This window comes from Micromonas commoda, chromosome 11 (genome assembly GCF_000090985.2).
Source record: "Micromonas commoda chromosome 11, complete sequence".
NCBI classification, from domain to species: domain Eukaryota; kingdom Viridiplantae; phylum Chlorophyta; class Mamiellophyceae; order Mamiellales; family Mamiellaceae; genus Micromonas; species Micromonas commoda.
In genome coordinates this window covers 738,475-756,166 of record NC_013048.1, presented here as the reverse complement: position 1 = coordinate 756,166, position 17,692 = coordinate 738,475, and the positions used below count along the sequence as shown (strand labels likewise).

Here is a 17,692-nt window from a genome sequence, read left to right as displayed (position 1 = left end):
ACCGATGGTGCCCATGCTCAAGCTCTTCAGGTTTTACGAACCGGCGGATAGAGCCATGCTAGGTGTGGGGATCCTCTTCTGCATGATTGGCGGCGTGGCTTTTCCGTGCATCAACATTGCCTTCGGAGAGCTCCTGGACTCCACCGCATCCATGTCCAACATTGAGGAGACGACGAAGAACGCGGTTATGTTCATGGTCGGAGTCGCGCTTGTGCTCGGCGTTTCCCTCGCCGCGGGCTTCGGCCTCGTCGGGTGGGCCGCAGCGCGCGGCGCGAGCAACGTGCGCAGGGCATATCTGAAGTCCATGATGGCGCAGGACGTCGCGTTCTTCGACGCGGCCAAGGCTGGTGAGCTGAGCGCGGCCACGAGCGAGAAGGTGCAGATCCTTCAGAACGGAACCGCGAAAAAGATGGGCGAGCTCGTGCAGTCGACGTTCACCGGCGTGGGCGGCCTCGCCGTGGGATTCTACTTTTCCTGGGAACTCTCGCTTGTGATCATGGCGGGGGTGCCCATGCTCGCGGGGGCGCTGTATTTCCTCGTCAAGGCCACCACCAAGCTCACCGCGGCCAACCCCGAGTATGAAAAGGCAGGCGCCATCGCGACTGAGAGCCTCACCGCATGCCGCGTCACCTCGGCTCTCAACGCCCAAGGCCGAGTCGCGGAGAGGTACGAGTCTCACCTCGGCGACGCGGAGCGGGTCGCGACTAAGAACCTGTGGAACATCTCGTTCGCCAATGGGGGTCTGTTCGGGGTCATGTTCATCATGTACGCGGCGGGTCTGTGGTTCGGAGCATACCTCATCTCTGACTCCACGAACGGGGCCATGAGCAAGTACCCGCCCCCGGCGGGACTGCTGGACCCGTTCGACGCCACCTGGGGCCAACACGCGAACATCTCCGCGATGCTGTGCTATGAGACCAAAACCGGCGACGCGTACGCGGGCGATGCGCTCCTGGCGTGCGCGTGCGCCCTCGACTACAGTATCATGGAGACGGAGACCAAGCTCGCGAATCCCAACTGCGGGTGCGGGTACCGCAGCGGGGATCTGTCGTCCACGGGCCTCAGCGCCGGCAGCTCACCGTGCATGACCGGCGGGACCGTGATCATGGTGTTCTTCGCCGTGCTCATCGGCGGTTTCTCCTTCGGGATGGCCGGTTCGTCCATCGAGGCGGTCATCAAGGCGAGGACGGCGGCGCACCAACTTTACGAGGTCATCGACAGGAAGCCAAAGGGCGGAGACGGCGCGGATGCACGCACACCCACCGGCCTCGCGCTCAAGACCCCAGTCAGCGGTGACATCATGTTCAACGCCGTCTACTTCTCCTACACCACGCGACCGGTGTTCCGCGGGATCGACCTTCACATCCCGGCGGGGATGACTGTTGCGCTCGTGGGCGAGAGCGGGTGTGGTAAGTCCACCGTGACCCGGCTCCTCGAGAGGTTCTACGACCCGAGCGCGGGCACCATCACCCTCGACGGCGTCGACATCACCAAGCTTCGCATCAACGAGCTTCGATCCGCCATCGGCGTCGTGTCGCAGGAGCCGCTTCTCTTTAACGCCAGCATCCGCATGAACATCGCGGTGGGCCGCGCCGGGGTTAAACACGCGACGGACGTTCCAATTGCCGAGATCGAGTCCGCCGCGCGCGCAGCCTCCGCGCACGACTTCATCGCAACGTTCCCGGACGGCTACGATACCGTCGTCGGCGGCAAGAACAGCAAACTCTCCGGGGGTCAGAAGCAGCGCGTCGCCATCGCGCGAGCGGCTCTGCGCAATCCGCCCATCCTCATCCTGGATGAGGCAACCTCGGCGCTCGACACCGAGAACGAGCGCCTGGTCCAGGCTGCGCTCGACGAACTCGTCGCCGGTGCCCACGGCAGAAGAACGACCATAGTCATCGCGCATAGGCTCACCACCGTGAGGGGTGCCGATAAGATTGTCGTCCTCGGCTCGCGGGACGCCGCTGGTGGTCTCGCTGGCGGCGGCGCCGCGGAGGGTTCGGTGGTACTCGAGGAGGGGACACACGACAAGCTCATGGAGATACCCGGTGGCAGATACCGTGGACTCGTCGGTATCGGCGGCTCCAGGGGCACGCCGTCCGCCTCATCCGTGTCGCTTGCCGGCATGGACAGATCGGCATCCCAGGTTGATCTGAAGGCGAAGGAGGAGGAGGAGGAGGAAGAGGACAAGGTGAAGGACAGCAAGGATGCAAAGGGTGCGCAAAAAAAGGGGCCAAAGGTTAAGGCCGCTAGGATCTGGGCCTACAGCGAGCCCGAGTACCCAGTTCTTGCCTTTGGCGGCTTCATTGCCCTCGCAAACGGGTGTGTCTTCCCTTCCATTGCGTTTGTCTTTGCGGAGATGCTAGCGCTGTTCTACTCCCACGACACTGACTACATAATGGACACGGCCTACATGCTTGGTGGAATTTTCTTTGCAATTGCGGTCATCTCGTGGTGCCTTACAGGTATACAGGGCGGCGTGTTCGCAGTCATTGGCGAGAAGCTCACCACTCGGCTAAGAGTTCACCTTTTCAGAGCGATCCTGCGTCAAGATGTGGCATTCTTCGACGATCCCGATAATTCAGTCGGTGCGCTCACATCCAACCTTCGCACCGACACGTCAACTGTCAGAGCTGCAACGGGTCAGGGTTTGGGCTCCGCACTCCAAACATTCGGCTCTCTCTGCTTCGGTCTCGCGGTCGCAATGGAGGCCAGCTGGAAATACGGCCTCGTGCTCTTGGCCGCTGTCCCCATCTTGAGCATTGGCGAGATGATAAACATGCAGAACATCGCCACCGGGGAGGCAGTCGTGAGTGAGTCTTTGAGCAGAACCGCGGGACACATCTCGGAGACTGCGACGATGATCAGGGAGGTCAAGGCTTTCGGTATGGAAGGACGAATGTATGACATCTATGACTCCATGCTAAAGGCGCCGCATAAGGAGGAGAGGAACAAGGCTCTGACTGTGGCGCTGGCGTTTGGCCTCGCGCAGAGCCTGACGATGCTCTTCTACGCTTTTGCCTTTTGGTGGGGTGCCGAGCTAATTGCGAAAGGCGAGCTCGATTTCTACGACTTTATGAAGTCGCTGTGGGCGCTCGGTTTCTGCGCTGCAGGTGCTGGTCAGGCTGCGGCGTTTGCGGGTGACGCAACCGCGGCTGGCTCGGCCGCGGCCCGAATCTTTTCCCTCATTGACCGGGTGCCGCCCATCGACACAAGGCCGTTCATGGACGGCAACCCCGGAACAGTGGAAAAAGGAGCCGAGTGCCGCTCCATCCCCAAGTCCATCGCGGAGGCGCAGAAGAGCGGCCAAGGCCTTATCATCCCCCCGGAACAATTCAAGGGGCGCATCGAGTTCAAGGGCGTCAAGTTTTCCTATCCGCAGCGCGAGGCGGCGGTGCTCGGCGGCCTCGACCTCGTCGCCGCGCCCGGCGAGACAATCGCACTCATCGGACAGAGCGGCAGCGGCAAGTCCACCGCCGTGCAGCTCATCGAGCGTTTCTACGACCCTTGCGTAAAGTCAGCGGCCAGCGGGAAGACCGCCGGTGACGACCTCGTCGGCGTGCTGGTCGACGGCAGGGACCCGGAGGCTGGCTCCATCACCCTTGACGGCGTCGACATCCGCGATCTCGACCCGATGTGGTTGCGCCAACAGATCGGTATCGTCGAGCAAGAACCAACGCTGTTCAGTGGTACCGTGCACGACAACATCGCCGCGGGCAAGTGTGGCGAGCCCGCAACGAGGGACGAGGTCATTGAGGCTGCCAAGATATCCAACGCGCACGAGTTTGTGAGCAAGATGCCAAACGGGTACGATTCCGAGGTTGGCGTCGGTGGCGGCCTGGTGAGTGGCGGGCAGAAGCAGAGGATTGCCATTGCCCGCGCAATCATAGGCAGGCCCCGCATCCTCCTCCTCGACGAAGCCACCTCGGCGCTTGACAACGAGTCCGAGCGCCTGGTGCAGGCGAGCGTGGACAACCTTCTCAACGAGGAGAACGCCGACAAGAGAACCACCTTTGTCATCGCACATCGTCTCAGCACAATCCGCAATGCGACCCGCATCTGCATCCTGGAGAACGCAGATGGCGAGGGCGCGAAGCTGGTGGAGCAGGGCACACACGACGAGCTCATGAAAATTGGAGGAAGGTACACCGCGCTGAGGGCGGCATACGACGACTCTGACGAGTAATAAGCGAAACACAACGATTGCTTGAAACAAATGTCACTCATTACACAATAATACCGCCAGTACAATCGTAAACTTACCTTCGTAGACTACATACATCGATGATTACATTTCTTACATCATCGTGACGAAAACGGCCATAGCGATGTTCAGAATGATAGCGGCGCCAGTAAAGGGTGCAGCGGCACTTTTTACGGATGGAGAGTCAGCGTTGACGCCGGTTCCGTCGGCTGGGCATGTGGCCAGAGTGAATCCCGCGCTCTTGGCGGAGCAGCCACTGCCGGTGGTGACGGATGAGCCGCCTTGGCCGCTTGAGTAGCATGCGTTGCAGAATGTGCTCAGCTTTGTTTTAGCAACCGGGGTGAAGCCGCTGACGTAACCGTCCGCCGGTGTGCCAGTGCAGGCCGCCACGGCTAGCGAGCAGGTGACCCCGCTTGGGCAACAGCCATAAAAGCCAGTTGGGCTGTGCGGGTGATAGTCGGCTCCGGGGAGGTCTTTGATGGGGTTGGCGCATGAGTCACTGCATACAGGACCCTGGATGTAGTAGCGGAACTTGTACGAGTCGACGCCGGCAAGCTCCCCGTAGTAGCCGCCGTCGTCGTTAGTACAAACATCGGTGCCAAACTTGCCGCCGGTGACGGTACAGGTTTTCATCGCGACCCCGCCCTTGCCGTAGGGGCCATAGAGGGGAAAGCCGTCGCTTGCCCAGCCAATCTGAGGCGAGTGCGCGTTAGCCGCCTGGCCGAGCTGCTGGAGGAGGCAGGTGGGCGCGGAGTGGCAGTGGTAGGAGTTCGAACCTTGGCTCGAATGGCATCCACGTTGATTAGAGTCAATGCCAAGACACACGGTTAAGTCTTACCTTCGAAGGTAGTCGCAAGAACGGGAAATTGACTTTCTGGAGGGAGAGGGGAAAAGGAGAGGGCCCCACCAGGAGTCGAATGTGTCACCTTCGGCGTTCGTCGCGGAGTTGTCAAAACCCTTGACCTGCCCGTACTTTCCTCCTCCGTACGGGGAGTACAGGGCAGCGGCGCTGAAGAAGATACCGACGACGCCGCCCTTTGCTGTGAGGTCCATGGTGCGCTTGCTTGTGGTCGAGACGCCTGTGACGCCATCGTTCTGAATCTTGGGGTAAGCAGGGACCCTGATAGTTTGGGTTCCGTCGTATTGCGCTGTGTTGGGGTTGATGGCCTTCCACGCGTGATTGGGGCACGCCGTGTACGTGATGGTGCGGGTATCACCGGTGACAGTCTCGGAGTAGTCATATGCGCTCCCGTCGGTCGGGCACGTCGCGGCGGAAGCGCCGCTCGCCAGGAAAATCAGCGTTGTTAAAAAGACTCCCAGGAAAGGGGCGGTTTTTCCCAGAGGTCGCGACGTGTTCGACATGCCGGCTTGGATGTTCCGTGGGGTTCGTTCGGGATGTTCGGTCTCGCAGGGGAGCTCTTGACCTGCGGGGTTCGGGTGTAGGGAGCAGAAACGTTTTCACGTCGCGTCGCGTTGTGTGCGCCGCAGCTGTGGTTAGGATATGATGAAGCTTGCGGACCGACAGAAGAAACGGTCTGACGTGGTTCAAGATTTCGAGGGGGGGGGCGCTTTCTTTCGGTGCGAAGCTCTGCACACGGGCGCGCGCGCGAAGGGGCGATGAAGAGGAGTGGGTCTAGGAAGAACGATGAATCCGACGATCGAGGGGCTCCGTGGGACGATAATATCCCTACGCACGCCGGCCCCGATGGGGATCCGAGGTCGACCATGTCGGCAAAGGAGAGGGCTGCGCACGATCGAGGCACCCGTCGGGCGAGGATCACGCTGGTGGCGTTGGTCGTGTTCTGCTGCATCCTCAAGCTGACCAGGCCGCTGTACGGTCCTTATATCGATCGTTTCGGGGTAAACAACGATCAGAGCATGATGGAGAGGTTCGGGTCTCACCTGGAGGAGCGGGCGAGGCGGAACAACCTTGACCTGAACCCTCGCCCCTGGGGGCACAAGCCGGACAAGGACGAAGACGAGGCAAAAAAGAGGAGGCGGTTTGAGGGAAACAGAGGGACGCAGACGTAGCGATTTCGTGACGTAACATTAGCTCGATATAACTGAGCGAGTCCCCCGGTTGTATGGGTCGGCACACTCGCGGGCCCGTCCCGTTCGGGTCCTCAGTTCCCGACGCGGCGCTCTCTTTCGGCGGCCGTCGCGGTCACTTGCCCTTCTTGAGCGCAAACTCGGACACGATGAGGATCTGCTCCTTGGGCACCTTCTGGAGGGTGCTGAAGATATTCAGCACAGCCTTGGACTCCTCCCCGCTCACGCCCGCCATGAGCACGGTCACCTTGCTCGGGTCCTTGCCAAGCACCGTCTCGAACTTGCCCCCGCCGTTTGCGCTCCCCGCAATGGCCGCCTGCATCTGGAACACGCCGTCGTCAAAAAACTCCCCGTAGCACGGCACAACCTTGGCGCCAGCCTCCCTCCAGTTATCCCACTCCTGCACGTACGCGGCCGACTGGCCCGCGGTCTCCATGTCGCCCGCGTGCAGGTAGAAAAGCGTCACCGGGTGCGTCCCCGCGTGGGACGAGATATCCGGCCAGTTCATCACCGACCTCAGCGGCCCTACGCCCCGGGTGCCCCCGGCGATGCACACGATGGAGTGGCCGTGCTCGATGGCCCGCTTCAGGTTGTACTCGGGGAAGAGGGGGTTCTCGAAACCCCCGCCGCGCACGGGCGACACCTTGAGCCGAGCGGGCGGCTGCGCGGCGGCGAAGAAATTCTCGTCTCCGTCGTCCGAGCCCGAGTCGAGCAGGATCTCGATGACGGAGACGTCGCTGTTGGGTGCGGTGGAGCGGGCGTGGTAGGGGGAGACGCTGATGGGCTTGGTGATTTGCTTGCCGCTATCCACGTCGGTGATGGTGATGTACTGACCGGGGAGCTTGTAGGCGTCGACCCAGCGCTGGTGGCGGAAGAGCACGCCCGGATCTCGGTTGCGATGCGCCAGGAGCTCGTCGCCCCGCTCGTCCGCGACCCCCACGACGAGGGTTCGGAGCTTGCCGTCCAGGCTGGCGGCGTTGTTGGCTATGATGTCGCCGTCGACGGACTCGGCGGCGGCTTTGGGGTCCGTGGAGGTGGCGAACACGAGCGGAACCCGCGCTGCACCGGGGCGGTTCGGCCGGGCGCCGCCCCGGCGATCATTCCTCGTCGCGAGTCCGCGCGCGAAGGTGCGACGACGCGCGGGAAGGGTCGCCGCGAGGCGCGCCGTCGCCGCGGGAGCGCACGACGAGGCCATCACACGGATGTACAAGAGCCGAACTTGCCGTGCGCGGGCTCGGCTGCCTGGTAAGTGCGGGCGCGCCGACGGGCCAGCCGCGTTTTGAACTCGCGGGTGTGCTAACAACAACCTGACGCGGTGTGTCAAAAGCAGGGGCACTCTTTGGGTGAGTCAGCACCAGAGTTGGCGGGACGCCGGTCAGGGTCCCGCGAGTGCGACGTTTGGGGGACATGTCCGAGCGATGGGCTAACGTAGACGCGAGCTGTGGCCCCATGGACGCGTCGTATCAGGAGCTCTGGGGCCCCGCCGCGCTGGCTCGCGCCCAGAGGAACGACCTCGAGACGCCCCTGGAAAACGAGCTCGGACTGTTGAGGGCGATGCGCAAGCGGTGCGGGCCTTTCGCGAGCGTGGGCAAGATGGTGACGCACCTCAGAAGCGCGCGGGGGAAGCTGCACTGGTCCGTGAACGGATACTTTCGCGAGACTGTGCTGGACGCCGGCGGCTCCGTCGACTTCGCGCCCAGACCCTCGGCGCGAGAGGACGCCGGCCGGGGCGCCACCGACGGCGAGGAGGAAGATGTCGAACACGGGGAAAAAGGGCACGAGGAGACGCCGTCGTTGCCTTCCCTGGTCTGGGAGATGCTCCTATCGCGCGTGACGCTGCCGGACGTGTGTCGTCTCGCTCGCGTCTCGCGGCTCACGAGGGACATCGCGCGGTCAAACGCGGTGTGGAGGGCGCAGTTCGTCGCCAGGTGGGGGGAGCCCGCGGCGTGTCGGGTAGCCGCGGCGAGGTTTGCGAAACGCCGCGGGCGCGAACCGCGCATCTTCCACGGCGGAGAGGGGTTCGACGGGAGCGGCGGGGGAAGGCCAGGGTTTGCCGCGGGGGATGACGTCGACGACGACGGTGTCGTTCCGTCGTCGGCAAGGAACGATCCAGTCGCCGACTGGAAAGACGAGTACAGACAGAGGCACGAGAAGGAGCGAAAGATGACCTGCCCCGAGTGCCACGCCGCGAGGGTAACGCCCATCGTGTACGGGTTCCCCTCACCCCAGCTGGTGACGGCGCTCAAAAAGCAAAAGGTTCTGCTCGGGGGAGACTACCTGGTGGAGGGTGATCCGAGCTGGGCGTGTCGCGCGTGTCAGAGCCGGTGGCGAGCCTGGCCGTTTGCGTGGCCGGCGGTGGGTCCGGAGCAGGAGAGATTGGGTATCGCGCCGCACCCGGGGCTTTCGGGTAAGAGCGGGTGCGGTCCAGGGCTCGGTACGGACCTGGATGACGCACAGCCGCTACCGGAATGGGAGTTGGAGAAACCTCCATTCATACGGACGTACACGGACTCTGAGGACGGTTCGCAGTGACTGCCACTTTATATCGACTAAGGTGCAAACAGCTTTGCAAGTAGTGCCAAGTCTACATTACCGCCGCAAAGCACCACGCCTACTTTCTTGTGCTTAGAGATCTTTCCCCACGGTGGGTTCTTTCGGTTGAATTCCTTGAACTGGGTCGACATCGCCGCAGCTAGTCCAACTGCCCCGGATGGCTCAACCACGAGCTTCAGCCGTTCGTAAATGATCTTCATCGCTGCCACGATCTCATCCTCTGTGACCGTGATGACCGCGTCAACCTTATCTCTCACCACCGGCCACGTCAGAGAGCCCATCTTCGCCTTCAATCCGTCAGCGATGGTGTCCGGCACGGGTAGGTCATCCACCAGCTCCTTCCTCTTCTTGCTCTCGAATGTGTCAGCCGCGTAGGCACCCGCGCCGACGGGCTCGGCTGCGATGACCACGCAGTCCTTTTTGATTCCCTTCACTGCGGTGGCGATGCCCGAAATCATCCCCCCGCCGCTTATTGGCACGATCACCACGTCAAGATCCGGCACCTGCTCCATGAACTCCAAGCCGATGGTGCCCTGCCCGCAAATCACGGGGCCGTAGTTGTACGGCGGAATGAGAGTGGCGCCCGTCGTCTCCTGAATCCGCGCAGCCGCAGCCTCCCTGGCCGGGACGGTCGCCTCGCACTTGGTGATCTCACCGCCGTAGGTTTCGATCGCGTCGAGCTTGCACTGAGGCGCGCCTTCGGGCACGACGATGTAACTGGGAATTCCCTTCGTCTTGGCCGCAAGCGCGAGCGCCCCGGCGTGGTTGCCACTGGAGTGGGTGACTACTCCTTTTTGCAAATCTGCCTTCGAGAGCTGGAGGATGCTGTTCATGGCGCCCCTGAACTTGAACGCACCGCCCTTCTGGAAAGTCTCGCACTTGAAGAATAGCTCGACCGTCGCGCCCTCGATCTTATCGGTCTCGTCGGACATCATGTCGTCAATCGAGGTGCACGTATGCACCGGAGTGAGTTTCGCGAAAGGGGCTATGCGTTTCGCGGCATCCTGTATTAGCTTCAGCGAAGCGTACGATTCCGTCTCCGACTTGGGTTCCTTGGGCTTTTTGGCGACCTTCTGGCGCTTCCCCTCGCTCGGTCCCTTGTCCCACGATAATACCATTGCGCGTGTCCGTCCTCGGATTGGACTGACGGGTCCCGAGGCAGCGGCTTCGAGGGCAGCGCGCTGTGGATAAACTTTGGCCTCTGATTTCGGTGTCAGGATCTCGAACCACCTTTTCGCGTGCAGGAGCTCACTCACACCCGACAGCGCCGATCACCCGAACGACGACGTAAGATGGGCAAGAAGGACGAGACCCCGGAGGAGAGGGCCGCCCGCAAGGAGAAGGAGAAGAAAGGTACGCTCAAACTACGATCCAGTATTCCTAATCACCGACGGCGGGGCTCACGGCCGCGCGCGCCAACTTTTTCTCGATCGCCGCCGCCGGAGGTTTGAGCGGGCACCCGAACCACTCCATCGCGCCCCTTCCGCGCGTCCGCGCTTGACTGACCCGCCCCGGCTTCTCCCAATCACTTCACCCACAGAGAGAAAAGGGGACAAGAAGGACAAGAAGGACAAGAAGGATGAGACCCCCGAAGAGCGCGCCGCGCGCAAGGCGAAGCAGGCGGCCAAGAAGGCTGCCGAGGAGAAGGCTGCAGCCAAGCCCAAGCCCCGAGGTCCGCCTCCCGGCCGTCCGCCTCCCGTGCTGAAGGGCGGCAGGGGCGGCGGTGGCGGTGGCTACATGGATGACATGGACTTGCCCTCCAGCGGCAGCGAAGACGAGACCGAGGCCATCGTCAGGGAGGAGAAGGAGATCGTCCTGGGCGTCAAGACGGAGAAGGAGGAGCGCAAGGCTCGCCAGAAGGAGCTAGAGGCTGCGCGCAAGGAGGCGATCGCCAAGGAACTGGCCATGCAGGAGGACGACGACGCGTTTACCATCAGGTGCGCCAACCTCAGCGACGAGGCTAAGGAGCTCATGGCCAACTCCAAGGACATCAAGATTGACGGCTTCAGCGTCGCCGCGAGGGGTAAGGAGCTCCTCAACAACACCAGCATGACCATCGTCCACGGGAGGAAGTACGGCCTCGTGGGTCCCAACGGCATGGGTAAGACCACCATCATGAAACTCCTCGCCAGGCGCAAGCTCCCTGTTCCCGACTTTATCGACATCCTGCTGGTGGAGCAGGAGGTTGTCGGCGACGACCGAACCGCGCTCGAGTCTGTCGTCGCGGCGGACGTCGAGCTCATGAACCTCCGCAAACGTAAGCTGGAGCTCGAGGCGGCGATGGAACGGGTGGCCAAGGCGGAGGACAAGGGCGGCGAGGATGGACACAAGGAGCGCGAGGCTGCGCTCGCCGATGCCCTCGCCGCGTGCCAACTCAGCGACGACGCGGAGACCCAGGGCGGCCGACTCGGCGCGCTCGCCGTGAAGGCTGCGCGGGAGGAGGCTGCCGAGCTCACCGCCGATAACTTCGACCTCGCCGACGAGCTGAACAAGACGTACGAGAAGCTCGACGAGAAGAACGACGCCACCGCGGAGGCGAGGGCGAGCAAGATTCTCCACGGCCTCGGGTTCACCGTCGCAAAGAAGGACGGGACCCAGACGGGACCCGAGCGATTCAGCATGTTCAACACCACCAAGTCGTTCTCTGGTGGCTGGCGCATGCGCATCTCCCTCGCAAGGGCCCTGTTCATCGAGCCGACGTGCCTGCTCCTCGACGAGCCCACCAACCATCTCGACCTGAGGGCGGTGATCTGGCTGGAGGAGTACCTGACCCGGTGGAAGAACACCCTGCTGGTGGTGTCGCACGACCGCGACTTCCTCAGCTCCGTCACCACCGACATCATCCACCTCCACGATCAGAAGCTGGACCAGTACCGCGGCTCCTTCGACAACTTCGAGGAGATGTACGAGCAGCGCAGACGGGAGGCGAACAAGGCTTACGAAAAGTACGAGAAGCAGATCAAGCAGGCGAAAGCCGCGAAGGGCGGTCAGGCCAAGAATAAGCAGCAGGAGGTTAAGAATCAGGCGGCGAAGAAGTTGGAGAAGAAGAACCAGAAGAAGGGGGACAAGGGTATGATGCAGGACGACGACAACGACGGACGGGGAGACTCCTCAGCGCCCACCAAATGGAACGACTACAACGTCGAGTTCCACTTTCCCACCCCGACAGAGCTTCCCCCACCGCTCATCGGCCTCACCGACTGCCACTTCAAGTACCCCAAGCTCGAGGGCTTCGCGCTGGAGAACCTCAACCTGGGCATCGACATGGGCACCAGGGTGGGCATCATCGGTCCCAACGGCGCTGGTAAGTCCACGCTGATGAACCTTCTCGCGGGCGACCTTGAGCCCACCGCGGGAGACAGCCGGAGGTCGCACAAGCTGCGCATCGGGCGCTACTCCCAGCACTTCGTCGATGTGCTGTCTATGGATGAAAACCCCGTGCAGTACCTGCTTCGCAGTTACCTCAAGCCGGAGGGCGGGAGCTACAAGCCGGAGGAGATTCGCGCCAAGCTTGGAAAGTTTGGCCTCCCGGGCCACAACCACCTGACGCCAATCGTGAAGCTCTCGGGAGGCCAGAAGGCTCGCGTGGTGTTCACCGCTATCCATCTCAGCAATCCCCACATTCTCCTCATGGACGAGCCCACAAACCACCTCGACATGCAGTCCATCGACGCCCTCGGCGACGCCCTGGACGAGTTTGAGGGCGGCGTCGTCCTCATCACCCACGACGCCCACATCTGTAGCAAGGTTTTGGACAACGAGAAGAGCGAGATCTGGGTAGTGGACGAGGGCAGGGTGGACAAGTTCGCAGGCGACTTCGAGGACTACAGGAACCAGCTCGTCAAGGAGATCAGCGCGGAGCTGGACGACGACTATTAAACCGAGAGCTGCGGGAACCGCGGGTAAAATGCCCATGACAGCGAGGACCCCTCTTTGCAAATATCAACACGTTAAACCGAGTCTCAACTCTACAGCGACGTGAGCAGCAGATCCAGCGCCTCCTCCTGCGTCTTTCCCGTGCTCTGCAGGTAATCCACCATCCTCCTCATGTTGTTATCCGGGTCCAGGCCGAGCAGGTTGGGCCTTTTCCTCAGCGCGGCCACCGCGCGCTCCGCGTCCATGCCGAGCTCGTCAAGGTAGGCAAACAGGGGCGCGATCCTCCTCTCGACGCTGTACGCCAGCACCGGGGGATGCGCACACACCAACGAGCCTACGTCCGACTCTCCCACGCCCTTCTGCTTCAAAAAATCAACCACGGCCGCCATCTGCTCGACGCCGAAAGGCGCGTCCTTGTCGCCGCCCGCCTTTGCGTTCTCGAACTCGAACCACTCCGACGCCCTCGACTGCACCTGCAGCGCGTTCACCCTCGGAACGCCGATGGACTCGAGGTACTCGTACACGCTGATCTGGGACTTCTCCGTGGCCATGCGGTAGATGCGCTGCACGCCCTGGCGACCGGGGCGGAGCCTGGCGGTAATGGCGGTCTCCACCTTTTTGGCCACGCGGCGGCGGCTGATGACGCTCACGGGAGCGGTCGACACGTAGCTCGAGCGCGAGGAAGAGAGGCGCTCGGCCGCACGGGACGCTCCCACGTGCCCGAGAGAGTTTGTACACGCGGTCGCCATCGCGCGAGTTCGTTCTATGTCGGGGGCGGCCTACGTGTGCCCTCGGGAAGTGTGAACGCGTCATCGCCTTGAAATGCACTCAGACAAATCTCCGTTCAACTCCGCTAAATCCAAACGTCGTCGCGCCTGGAAGGTCACCCCGCAGCTGGCCATGGTGCGGCGCCAGGACCTGTCCGGGTTCGATGACGCCGAGCGATATAACCTGCGTCTGCAGATGCGGAATCGGTCGAGGCTCAGGCTCTTCGCGGGCTCGTGCGCGATCGTCTCGCTGGTCCTCGTGACGTACGTCACCACCGAGGCCTGGTTCGTCGCGGACTGGAGCGGCAAGGGCGAGGGCCTGAGCGAGCTGGACGAGGTGAGCCACATGGCGGGCTCGTCTCTTAAGGGACTCAACACGGCGCGGGACCTGATCAGCCTCAAAAAGCACGGGAGAGAGAGGGAGGAACTGCTGGCTCAGGTCGACCGGATCGAGGCCATCGCGCAAGACGGCACCCCTCGGGCGAGCGGGAAGCGACCGAGGAAGGTCGGCCCCAAGGTGGAGACGAAGTCGGTGCAATTCAGCGTGCACATCGTGGTCGAGCACGCCGCTGGGCTGGACATGCTCATGGTCCGCGGCAGCGACGGCGGCGAGTGGGGCCCGGTGTTGGGAACCGCGGTGACCACCAGAGTCACCAACTCGGACGTCGCGGGTGACGGCGACGGGAACCCGTGGAACGCGAAGAAGGCGGCCGCGATGGACGACCCGGCGGTGCGTAAGGCTGCCGCGGACGCGCTGCTGGCGCAGGCGGGGCTGGATCAGCCCCCGGAGATCGAGTTCATGCAGCTGCTGCCGCCGCGCGTCGGTTCCTCCTCGGACGGTCGGGCGTCTTACGTGGCTCTGGCCCGCGAGGCGCAGGTCAGCACGGGTGGACTCCGCGGCGACGGTTCAAGAAGCGCCAGGAAACGCATACCTCTGGACGCGGCGCTCAAGGGCCAGACGGGCAACGCGAAGATCGACGCGGAGAAGAAGAAGGCGGTGGCGAGGTCGCAGGATACGATGGGCTCAACCTCAAGAATTGTGACGCGGGATGCGGCGGCGCTCAGGACTTTCCTCGAGCCGTGGACGAGCACCGTGGGGAAGGACCCGAAGGCGGCGTGCAAGGATCCACGCGTTGCCGCCGCACGCGCCGCGGGCGACGAGAAGGAGGCTGCGCGCCTGTATAAAGAGTGGCAACAGACACAGAAGTGACGCGAACAATTTCAAAATTTCCCTCAATGTTATGCAACCTTGCAGTACACAAAGTATTGTCCATCCCTGTCCACCATGACCCTGAAATCTTCGTCGACGTACTTGACATAGGTCGTCGCGGTGGGCGCCCTTCCCTTGTTCCACGGCAGAAGCCTCCATACCGCGTTGACCGGGTAATCCCGATCGAGGAACCATGGAAGGAACAGCGGCGGCTCGGGAATACCCTCCTTGCGCTCGACCCTGGTCTTCATCAGCTCCAGGTCGATGCGCCCACTCTCCGGGTCCAGCTTGACGCGCTCCGCGAACGAGACGACCCTCCCACCGAACGTGGGCAGGAGCTTGAACCAGCCGAGGATTGGTATGACGGTAGATCTGAAGAGGATGGTGTCAAAGTCAGACTCCAGAGTCTCATTCTCGAGGTTGATGCGCTGAGCCACCCTACCGACCGTGGAAGCGCCCCAGGACATCACCTGCAGGTCGTGCAGGCGGAAGAACACCTCGGAAGACTTGCTATCACCGAACGTGGCATCGCCGAACGCGTCCTGGATTGCCATGAAGAAGGGAGATGAGCGGAATATCTGCTTTGTCGCCAGGACGCACTCCCATTCTCCATTCAAGAGTGCGGGGTCCAGGGGCTTGCCTTCTTTAGTCTTGGCGAGCGCCTCCACCGCCGCGATAATCTCTTCCTTGTGCTTGGCGTTGTACATGTCCAGGGGAGCATACGCCTTCTGGGGAAAGAGGAGCTGGCCTCGATCGGTGAGCGCACCGAGCCTCAAAATGTTGCGCTTGAGCTGCTCGGGAGACAAGGCCTCAACGGAGGTTGAGGTGGCTGAGGTGGATGCAGCCGAGCATCGCGTCGCACGGACGGTGGGCCCGCGGCGAATCGCGACGCGCTGGGCGGGCAGCGACCCCGGATTAGCGCGGGCGGGGAGGCAGACGGACATGGACGGACGTGTCGTGGACGTGTCGTCTTCTGCTAAAAGTTAGCCTCATATCGAGAACTGGTGGCCCTCGCCGCTTGGCTTTTGGCAACCGACCTCTGCTCTGGCCGGACCGAAAATCATCCGCGCTTCTGTAGTGGCAAGGGTTCCTCGGCGTCCCTTCTCGCCACAACCGAGGCAAGTCTCGACGGGAAGCCCCGTGAGGCCGCGAGGTCAAGTCGTAATCGGGTGATCGATACGCGATCGAGCGGTTAAGGTCTTCCCGAGTCGCGCATAGGAGGTCGAAAGCGACCCATTTTGAGGAGGTGAAGTTTGGGAGCGGGAGAAGGTCGTGCTCGATTTGGCACAATGTCCGCGCGGTACCAGAAGACGTTCACTATCCCCGAGGGATTTCCCCAACTTCTCAAGGCTTTCACGCGCGAGGTGAGTGTTGCGACCATGGCGTTCCCACCGAACCCTGCCCGCGCGTCCCTTGGAGACCCCGCGTAGACGCGCGAATTCCCGATTCCCAAAACGGGGCTCCCTGAGAAAACCGGCCGAACGTCCCCGAGAATTGTGTTGACCCCTCCCCCTCCCTTTCTCCGTGAATCTGCAGATCCTTCGCAACCAGCCCGACAACATATACGAGTTCGGCGCCAAGTACTTCGAGGATCTCATCGAGGAGAACAAGCGCGCGGCGGAGCGCGAGTCCTCCCCTGAAGTTGCGGCTGATGAGGGTGGCGGTGTGGAGGCGGGTTGGTGGAACATGGGCGACGAGGAGCTCCAGGACTTCATCATGGATAGGTTCATGGAGTACGACGACGATCAGGACGGGTACCTGGACCGCCACGAGTTCAAAACGCTGCTGATGAGCACAGATCTCGGCCTGTCACCCAAGGACGTGAGGAGGATCATGTCCGAGGCTGACGAAAACGAGGACGGCGTCCTGGAGTACCGCGAGTTCGTCCCAATCATGGTTGAGCTCATCCACAGCATCAAGGCCAAGGAGGACGCGAAGGCGGCCGCGGAAGAAGACGAGGATGAGGCGCGCGAGGCTGTGGAGATGCATCTTCTTCACGGTATTCCCCGAGAGCAGCTCGAGCAGATGATGTTTTCGGTGTTCAACGCCGCCGACACTGACGGGTCAGGCGCTCTTGACCGCAAGGAGTTCGCCAGGTGCCTCAAGTCCGCCGAGCTCGGGCTCACGCGCAAGGAGATTAATCTTCTGTTGAGCGAGGTTGACGCGGACGGCGACGGCATGGTGACCTACGACGAATTTGTGCCCCTCTGCTTCAACATCCTGGTGGAGCGATTCAAGGATGACGTCCTCGCCGAGCAGGCGCTCAACTCATACGACGATCTCACCCAGACCCTCCTGGAAGAGTTCCAGACCGTTGACGAGGATGACAACGCCGGCGCGGCTACGGGTAGGCTCAAGTTCAGGAGGATCAGGCACGTGCTCGACGCCATGAGCGAGGAGATGCTCGGTTTGAGCCGGCTGCAGATTGCGTCCATCATGTCCGAGGCCAAGGTTGACGAGGAGACCGAGGAGGTGGAGTACGCCACGTTCGCAGCGACCGCCGCGAGGATGATCTATTCCATGATCGACCTCTCTGCGCAGGCGGTGCGTGTGGACGCCGTGGCCAAGGTTGCGGAGACGGAGGGGGCGGAGTTTTTGAACATTCTGGACGAGGAGACCATCAAGGACGTCCTCGCCGAGGCGTTCGAAGAGGCAGACAAGGACGGCAACGGGGTGCTGGACGTGAACGAGGTGCAACACGTGCTCAAGTCACTGGGCGTCGGTCAGCTCGCGCTCAAACCGGGCGAGATCAACGCCATGATTGCCGCCATCGATGCCGACGAGGACGGCACCGTCAACTACACCGAGCTCGTGGACTTCCTCTTTGACGTCCTCAACCACCTGGAGCGCGAGCGGTGGATCAAGGCGAACGCGTTCAGCGACTGGTACGATGTATCCGACGACGGGGTCGGCGAGGAAGACTGAGCGGCGAGCTTAATAAACGATGTTTCTACGATAGTGTTAAGTATCTGAAGCAACAGTTCACCAACCAAAAAAGTACCTTCGGTCGGTAGCACCCTCGCCTGCTTCCCG

The 17,692-nt window shown here is 62.2% G+C and overlaps 11 protein-coding genes across 11 annotated transcripts; 6 read left to right on the top strand and 5 right to left on the bottom strand.

The window, feature by feature from the left end:
- Window positions 1-4: 4 nt before the first annotated feature.
- On the top strand, window positions 5-4,157 carry MICPUN_75054 (ATP-binding cassette superfamily; the record flags this gene model as incomplete). The annotated part of the gene is made up of 4 exons (XM_002505231.1): window positions 5-831; window positions 1,075-3,219; window positions 3,304-3,511; window positions 3,587-4,157. Coding segments are annotated over 4 exons (3,751 nt in total), but the record flags the coding sequence as incomplete, so codon positions are not given.
- Window positions 4,158-4,297: 140 nt separating this feature from the next.
- On the bottom strand, window positions 4,298-5,566 carry MICPUN_62620 (predicted protein; the record flags this gene model as incomplete). Its single annotated transcript, XM_002504929.1, has 2 exons — window positions 4,298-5,037; window positions 5,131-5,566. 2 exons carry the CDS (start codon window positions 5,564-5,566, stop codon window positions 4,298-4,300), a joined length of 1,176 nt encoding a protein of 391 aa, XP_002504975.1.
- Window positions 5,567-5,821: 255 nt separating this feature from the next.
- Window positions 5,822-6,235, top strand: MICPUN_62619 (predicted protein; the record flags this gene model as incomplete). Its single annotated transcript, XM_002505230.1, has 1 exon — window positions 5,822-6,235. The coding sequence occupies one exon, from the start codon at window positions 5,822-5,824 to the stop codon at window positions 6,233-6,235; it is 414 nt and encodes a 137-aa protein (XP_002505276.1).
- Window positions 6,236-6,368: 133 nt separating this feature from the next.
- MICPUN_53430 (hypothetical protein) lies at window positions 6,369-7,448 on the bottom strand (the record flags this gene model as incomplete). Its single annotated transcript, XM_002504928.1, has 1 exon — window positions 6,369-7,448. One exon carries the CDS (start codon window positions 7,446-7,448, stop codon window positions 6,369-6,371), a length of 1,080 nt encoding a protein of 359 aa, XP_002504974.1.
- Window positions 7,449-7,624: 176 nt separating this feature from the next.
- On the top strand, window positions 7,625-8,835 carry MICPUN_53429 (hypothetical protein). Its single transcript, XM_002505229.1, has one exon. It carries the CDS (start codon window positions 7,661-7,663, stop codon window positions 8,783-8,785), a length of 1,125 nt encoding a protein of 374 aa, XP_002505275.1. The 5' UTR covers window positions 7,625-7,660; the 3' UTR covers window positions 8,786-8,835.
- MICPUN_86447 (predicted protein) lies at window positions 8,803-9,924 on the bottom strand (the record flags this gene model as incomplete). The annotated part of the gene is made up of 1 exon (XM_002504927.1): window positions 8,803-9,924. One exon carries the CDS (start codon window positions 9,922-9,924, stop codon window positions 8,803-8,805), a length of 1,122 nt encoding a protein of 373 aa, XP_002504973.1.
- A 174-nt stretch (window positions 9,925-10,098) lies between these two features.
- MICPUN_62615 (ABC transporter) lies at window positions 10,099-12,685 on the top strand (the record flags this gene model as incomplete). The annotated part of the gene is made up of 2 exons (XM_002505228.1): window positions 10,099-10,159; window positions 10,347-12,685. 2 exons carry the CDS (start codon window positions 10,099-10,101, stop codon window positions 12,683-12,685), a joined length of 2,400 nt encoding a protein of 799 aa, XP_002505274.1.
- Window positions 12,686-12,774: 89 nt separating this feature from the next.
- MICPUN_62614 (predicted protein) lies at window positions 12,775-13,431 on the bottom strand (the record flags this gene model as incomplete). Its single annotated transcript, XM_002504926.1, has 1 exon — window positions 12,775-13,431. One exon carries the CDS (start codon window positions 13,429-13,431, stop codon window positions 12,775-12,777), a length of 657 nt encoding a protein of 218 aa, XP_002504972.1.
- A 73-nt stretch (window positions 13,432-13,504) lies between these two features.
- Window positions 13,505-14,634, top strand: MICPUN_62613 (predicted protein; the record flags this gene model as incomplete). The annotated part of the gene is made up of 2 exons (XM_002505227.1): window positions 13,505-14,488; window positions 14,539-14,634. The coding sequence occupies 2 exons, from the start codon at window positions 13,505-13,507 to the stop codon at window positions 14,632-14,634; spliced, it is 1,080 nt and encodes a 359-aa protein (XP_002505273.1).
- A 54-nt stretch (window positions 14,635-14,688) lies between these two features.
- On the bottom strand, window positions 14,689-15,603 carry MICPUN_62612 (predicted protein; the record flags this gene model as incomplete). The annotated part of the gene is made up of 1 exon (XM_002504925.1): window positions 14,689-15,603. The coding sequence occupies one exon, from the start codon at window positions 15,601-15,603 to the stop codon at window positions 14,689-14,691; it is 915 nt and encodes a 304-aa protein (XP_002504971.1).
- Window positions 15,604-15,948: 345 nt separating this feature from the next.
- RSP7 (radial spoke protein 7) lies at window positions 15,949-17,584 on the top strand (the record flags this gene model as incomplete). Its single annotated transcript, XM_002505226.1, has 2 exons — window positions 15,949-16,023; window positions 16,196-17,584. The coding sequence occupies 2 exons, from the start codon at window positions 15,949-15,951 to the stop codon at window positions 17,582-17,584; spliced, it is 1,464 nt and encodes a 487-aa protein (XP_002505272.1).
- Between the last annotated feature and the right edge of the window lie 108 nt (window positions 17,585-17,692).